Source organism: Apodemus sylvaticus, chromosome 2 (assembly GCF_947179515.1).
Source record: "Apodemus sylvaticus chromosome 2, mApoSyl1.1, whole genome shotgun sequence".
NCBI classification, from domain to species: domain Eukaryota; kingdom Metazoa; phylum Chordata; class Mammalia; order Rodentia; family Muridae; genus Apodemus; species Apodemus sylvaticus.
In genome coordinates, this window is record NC_067473.1 from 83,019,794 (window position 1) to 83,027,307 (window position 7,514).

The 7,514-nt window shown below is 36.0% G+C and overlaps 1 protein-coding gene across 1 annotated transcript; it reads left to right on the top strand.

Annotated features, from left to right (window-relative positions):
* The first annotated feature begins 6,077 nt into the window (after window positions 1–6,077).
* Window positions 6,078–6,986, top strand: LOC127677487 (vomeronasal type-1 receptor 100-like). The gene has a single exon (XM_052172561.1). It carries the CDS (start codon window positions 6,078–6,080, stop codon window positions 6,984–6,986), a length of 909 nt encoding a protein of 302 aa, XP_052028521.1.
* Window positions 6,987–7,514: the final 528 nt, after the last annotated feature.

A 7,514-nucleotide genomic window follows, 5' to 3' on the forward strand; every position in this document is an offset into this window, starting at 1 on the left:
TCTTTTTGTTTCTATTTGGTTGTTTTCAGGACTGACTTTGATTATTTCTTGCCATCTACTCCTTTTGGGAATATTTGCTTCTTTTTGTTCTTTCATGTGTGCCTTTAAATTGCTAGTGTATGTTCTCTCCAGCTTCTTTTTGGAGGCACTCAGAGCTATGAGTTTTCGTCTTAGCATTTTTCTATGCTTTCATTGGGTCCCATAAGCTTGTGTATGTTGTGACTTCATTTTCATTAAATTCTAAAATGTCTTTAATTTCTTTATTTCTTCCTTGACCAAGTTATCTTTGAGTAAATTGTTGTTCAGCTTCCATACATATGTGGGATTTTCTGTTGTTTCATTACTATTGAAGACATGCCTTAATCCATAGTCATCTGATAGGAAGCATGGAATTATTTCAATCTACTTATATCTGTTGAGGTCTGTTTTTTGACCAATTATATGGTCAATTTTGGAGAAGGTACCATGAAGTTCTGAGAAAAATGTATATTTTTTTAATATAGGATGAAATGTTCTATAAATATCTGTTAAATCCATTTGGTATATAACTTCTGTTAGTCTTTCTGTGTTTCTGTTTGTTTTGTGTTTCCCTGATTTGTTCATTGATGATAGTGTGGTGTTGAAGTCCCCCATAATTATTGTATGAGGTACAATGTGTGCTTTGTGCTTCAGAAAAGTTTCTTTCATCAGTGTGGGTGCCCTTGCATCTGGAGCATATGGTTCCTGTGTCCTGAGGGTTCTGGGCGGTTTCCTGTGAGCTGCAGAGGATCCAACGTGAGCTCACAGGCCTGTCTGCTCTCCTGAGAGGCTATCTATCACCCTATTCTACCTGGGTATGGAGTCCTGTGGCATAGGATGGTCTCCAGATGTAAATAGAAACAGGAAGGCTCCTGTTCCAGGCTGACCCTGGGTTCCTGTGTCCTAAGTGTTCCAGGAGGGTTCCTCTGTGAGCAGGAGTGATTCTACCTGTGATCACAGGCCTGTCTGAACTCCTGGGAGGCTAGCTTCTTCTTCTCTTTCCATTCTTACAATTAATTATTTAATCCATGCTGCAAAGAGAGTGATATAGAAATAGAGGGACAGAAGAAGAGAGAGAGAGTGGTAGAAGGAATAGAGGGAAGGAGAGAGGGGAGGAGGGGCAGGGGAGGGAGGGGGAAAGGGGAGGAGGTAGAAAGGGAGGGCTACCATTCTACGGCTTCCCATGATTTCAAGTTCCAAGAGAAAGGCAAGTATCCTAATTTTTATTTACAGAAACATATTGACAAACCTCCTGTTGGGTATATAAATCACCTACTGTTGCACCTGCAAGCATGTGTGTGTGTGTGTGTTTGCTTATGATGCTAATGTCTTCTTGGTCAACTGTTTTCTTGATTACAATGAAGTATACCTATTTATCACTTCAGAGTCTATTTTGTGAGATGTTAGCATAGTGATAGATAATGTATTCCTGGATCTATTGGAGTACTCTTGTGTAACCTTTTACTGTAAGTTTGTACCTATCATTCAAACTAAGATGTGCTTCTTGGAGGCAGCAAGTATATAGAATTTGTTTCTTGATACATTCAATTTGTGAATTTTGTGTGGAGAATTGAGCCAATTCATGTTTAAAGTGTTATTGAAATGTGTGTGTTAGTTCTGGTCAACATGTTCCTGAATTTTGGTGTTGTATTCTAAGTGATACTTTGTGATTTGGTAGTAATGGCTTCATATTATTCCACAGTCCCTCTCCTGTGCCCATTTGTCAATGCTGCCCTAAATAATGCTCCCCATGTTACCTTTGGATTAGTTTATTGAATATAAAATTTTTTGGGTGGTCTATGTTGTAGAAATTGTTCTTCTTTCAATTATGGCAGTTTTGCTGAGTAGAATATTTTAGTTTGGCTGTGATTTAGCATTTGGGATGTATTGCTGCAGGCTTTTCTGGCTTTGAAAGTTACCTTGAGAAATCAGCTGTTCCTCCTTTAACATTTTCCTGTAATTAGGGCAGTTCATTTTTTTTAAATTTAATGTATTTTCTTTATTTCTGTCATGAAGTTTTTCTCTTAGATCTTTCAATCCACTTTTTAGTTATGTATACTTAATTTTTTAGCTAAACATGCATGGAAACTTTTGATACAGCTCTTGCTTGTTCTGTGTATTCTGTTGGTTTACTGTGTGTGTGTGTGTGTGTGTGTGTGTGTGTGTGTGTGTGTGTGTGTGTGTGTGTGTGTGTGTGTTATACTGGTGTGTCTTTGCATTGGTTTCTTTCTTCTATGATTGTACTGAAGGTTTTCTCTTTGCCATTGAGCTGGGATTATTTTCTCCCACCTGTGCCTATAATTTGAATATTTTTATAGTGTCCCACATAGACAATACTTTCTAGCCATGTGCACTACCCACTGAGTTACATCCCTGTCCCCATAGGTTCATCTACTGATATTACAGTTATTACATTACCATCCTTCTGTGTTTACTATAAAAAAGAAAACTTTCCTCAATTGTGTTTGGAGGAGGTGAACTTAATTTTATCAAAAGCACTGTTAATTTCTAGATTAGACATTGAAGCCACTGTCAGTTAAGCATGGAGGCCATCATAAATTTCTGGGAAACAGGACAAATTCTTTGAGGAATCTAAAGTGTTATTCAACTTCTTTTAAGTAGGGTATTATTCTAACTTTTGTATTGCTCACAAGGACTGGGACAATTAATCCACATAGAGAGATATAGCCTGGGGAGAATAACACACCTAATTGAAACCCAGAGCTCAGCTTTGTTTACTGCATTGTTCTCCTGGAATTGGGGAAGTTTACTTTTTCCATTTGATGATACCAATTTATAAGGACTCTAAATTTAGAAGTGCCTTCTGCAGATGACATGATAACTAGGGGTCTAGAGGGAAACAAGCTGGTGGCATTGCTTCTTTATAAGTTACTTCTTAGGGTTCCACCCTACAAGGTTGTTTATGGAAGGCTCAGCAGGGTGAGTATTCCTTTTTCTCTTCATTATAGTGAGATATGTAAGCATGTGTTAGAATGGAGCAGGATTTTCTGTCTTAAGTGATTATAGAATTCTCTTGCACAGAATTTTGCTTTTGAGCCACTGTGTCATGAAAAAACACAACAGATCCTTGTATACATAGAAATATCAGTGTAAAGATTTTTAAAATAATCTATTTCAATTAATATGATGTCTGATTATATATGTGACACTAAAAGTGAGCTATTGGGAAGAGGACAGGGCCCAGCTGATGGATGGACAGAGAAGAAGGAAAGGCTAATAAGATAAAGATAATCTATGGGTATTGCATTGTGATTGAAAATGTCATGTTACTAATCAGTATTTGCAACAGATGTACACTGACATATATGAAAAAATAGCCCCAATTGAAACATTTTAAGGAACACATCAAACATGGGACTTTCCTGAGTGTGTACTCTAATAATGTTTCTGCCTAGGTATTGTTACAGCATTTTCCATTCCCCGTAACAAAACACCTTTAATATCTTAAAGGGTGACAACAAATACCAGAAATATATTGGTTTGCAGAACTATATTTATAATACTAACGTTCATTTAAATTGTGCTTTTTATTTTCCCATTTTACTACATTTCTTAAATTAACTGGCTGTGTATGTTTAATATGAAACCAAAGCCAGGAATATACAACAAATATTAACTAATATAGTCTTTAACAGTAATATTTTATTCTGTTAAGTTTACATATACTTAAGAATTCTTTGGAACGTTTTCCACAGGATATTTGTGTGTTTCAATTAAATTGAGTTTTAATATTTCCAGTTTTCTAAATTGAACCTGGAAATATTGCTACTGATATAAAATTTGAGTAAGGTTTTCATTAGCAGTGAGGAAAAATATCAATTTTCAAACAGTATAAAATTGTTTAAAGTCGAAATTCCAAAAGTTCCTTCCAGTAGTTACAAAGAACAATTACTCATTAATATATGCACTCGTCTCAGCATCTGGGTGCTTCCAGTTACACCTGTAATAAAATCAATTTCCAAAGAACAAACTATGCATGTAAGGTACTTAAGAGTATCGGGTAATAGCTATAAATTAATACCTTATAAATAAGTGATCAGTATTCATTCCTGATGTCACTGAATATTTTGTAAAGATTCCATGGGACTAGCTTGGGTGGCTGAGGTCTTTATCTTCTGAGATTCATAAAGACTTATTCTTTCTACTCACAGTGGACAATACATCAGCCAACACCATTTATCTTGTCACCTGAAAGTCACATAGTCACTTTATATCCTCTTTGAGTAGTCATACAGATTTTAGCTCATTACTCTTAAATATGATGAGACGTAAAGTGAAACTGATACTTGTCGTATGTTTTATTTGTATGTTCCTCAGATTACCAAATCTCCACATTGCCGAAAGCAAAGATCACCATAAATTCATAAAACAAGAGTGTTCTAAAATCAAATTTTGGGACAATGAAAGGGTACAGTGATTTTTTCTTGGAAGAATGTGGAGCTATGACAAGATCAGCTCTTGGTCTCATTTGTTGAAAGTCTCTTCAGACAGCTGTCTGCACACGACTTAGTTTTGTGGTCGTGGTCAATTTAACAGTGATGGACCTCCACTCTTATGAATGTTTATGGACAAACTTTGGGCTTTCGTACTTACAGCTAAATATTACAATTTTAAATAATGTTACAGGCTGAAGCCTGTAATTGCTATTCAAATAATACAAAAGATGTTTCTTAGTGCCTCCCTATGTTAACAGCTCTGTATTCATGAAAGATGTTTTTTTCTTGTCTACTTTCAGTTTTAATAAGCTGAGACCAGAGAAATAAGCCACTTGATTAAATAGAAGATTTGTCATTTTCTCTATGGGATAAACATTTACAAACAGTGTATATAAAGTAGGGAGGATAATGCATATACCTTTGGGAAAATTAAGAAACACTTTTGATTAGTATATTATACTTTATACTATTGTATTTTATATCAGTTATATTACCTGCTCCATGTTAAACATAAATTGTATATAATTAATTAACCTTAGCATAATATATAGTTTGTGTATTTTCAATTTTAAAATACTAATAAGGCTATTCTTCCTTCAATTTGGAGACTAGTCTTGAATTACATATTATCCAGGACCTTTTTTTAAATTATTAAATTATTTTATTTATTAACATTGCAAAAGTTGACTCCCTTCCAGGCCCTCCCTCCCTAAGTTCTTCAGCTCTCCCTCCACCTCTGAGATGCTGCTCCTTCTCTGCCCACCTACCCCCACCTCACCCTTACCAGCATCCCTCTTCCCTGGGGCATCAAGTTTTCCCAGGATTAAGCTTATCCTTTCCCACTGAGATCATGCACGGCAGTCCTCTGCTACAGATGTGTCAGGGACCACAAACCATACCTGTAGGTTCCTTGATTTTTGTCTTAGTGTCTAGTAGTTTTGAGGGATCCGAGTTAGTTTATACTGTTGTTCTACCTGTGGGGTTGCAATCCCCTTCAGCTCATTAAGCCTTTCCTCTAATTCTTCCATATTGGTCTGACCTCAATCAATTGGTTGGCTGTATGAATTATAACTTTGATTCCATTAGAACTATGAGGTAAAACATGGATAGTTGCAAATAAGAGGATAGTAAAATTATGGAACATGAAACAATGTCACGTGATATTTGAGTATCTTTTGTGATTTTTTTTTTTTTGCCAGACTGCCACATGTTTTCTTCAGTTGTAAAATACTGATTAATATTCTGTGATCCTCACTTCAGTTTTAGGTGTTAAGTATAAAATGAGGAAATTTCTATCAATAGATTTTTATTTCTAAGAAATTGTAATCAGATTCATCAGACAAAGTTTATATTATATACCGAATGTGTGTATGAATTTATTAAATAATATATCCTATATAGAGAGGAGATACATGGAAGGCATATAGAAATATAGTCTAAGATATATACTTCAGAACACCAAAAGTTAAAGAAAAAGTTTAATGAAAGATTAGTACAGAAAATAGAAAGATGATATAAACATACTATCCAGTGAATCACAAATATCATGTGTTCTTTTTTTTTTTTCAGATATAAGAAGTATGTTTCCACCATACTCTTGAGATGAGGTCACTTTCCCTTATGTTTTCATTAGAGAATGTCCTTTATTTTCAGGTTGGGCTTGGAGTCCTAGCCAATATGTTTCTTCTTGTTTTTTATATTTTCATAATCCTAGGTCACAAACCTAAGTCCATGGACCTAATTTCCTTTCAACTGACCTTTGTTCACATAATGATGTTCCTTGCTGGAGAGAATTTTTGGCTTGCACACATATTTGAGTCACTGAATATTGAGAATGACTTCAAATGTAAGGCAACGTTTTACACAAAGCGAGTGATGAGAGGCCTCTCTATCTGCATCACCTGTCTCCTGAGTGTGTTACAGGCTGTCGTGATCAGTCACAGGAACTCTTTATTGGCAAAATTTAAACACAAACTAAAAAAATACATGATCAATGCTTTATTTTATATTTGGTCTTTCAATTTGTCTTTCAGTAGTAACCTGATCTTCTATGTTGGTGGTTTTACCAATATGAGTGAGACCAACCAGTTGAAGGTCACTAAATCCTGCTCACTCCTCCCCATGAACTACATTATCAGGGGTTTGTTTTTAACAGTGATAACCTCTAGGGATATGTTTCTTGTAGGAGTCATGCTGACTACAAGCACATACATGGTGATTATCTTGTGGAGACATCAGAGGCAATGCAAGCATCTTCATAGTTTCAGCCACCTGAGAGCATCCCCTGAGAAAAAGGCCACCCAGACCATCTTGCTGCTGGTGGTTTTCTTTGTGCTCATGTACTGGGTGGACTTCATCATCTCATCCACCTCAATCCTGTTATGGATGTATGACCCAGTCATCATGAGTGTTCAGAAGTTTGTGGTGAATGCTTATCCCACAATTACTCCCTTGGTACAAATCAGTTCTGATAAGAGAATAATCAGTGTGCTGAAAAACTGGCATTCTTAGTGCTTCTAGATTTTTAAAACATGATTCTCTGTTTTCTTTGAAAAAAACTATTTAATTTATATTTATGTATAGTGTGCTACTAGCATCTATGTACAACTGCATTCCTGGTGCTCACAGAGGTCAGAAGAGGATGGCTAGTATAGTCCCATTAACTGTATTTTTTCTTTTTCTCCCTTTTGTGGTTTATAATTTTTATTTTTGTATTTATTTATATCTTAAACAGTATGCTGTCTCACAGTCTCTTACTCCCAGAGCCTACCTATCATTCCTTGCCCTCTTCTTTTCTGAGATTATGGGGGCTCCTTGAGTATGCTCCTACCCTGGCACATCAAGTCTCTGCAGGCTTACGAGCATTTTTTTCCCACTGAGGCAGTCTATGTGCTGGGAACCTCAGTCCATCCCATGTATACTCTTTGGTTGGTGGTTCAGTCTTTGAGAGCCTTCAAGTTTCCTGTTTATTTGACTCTCTTTGTCTTCCTGTGGAGGTCTTATACCCTCAGTGCCTTCAATCCTTAACCCAACTCTGTC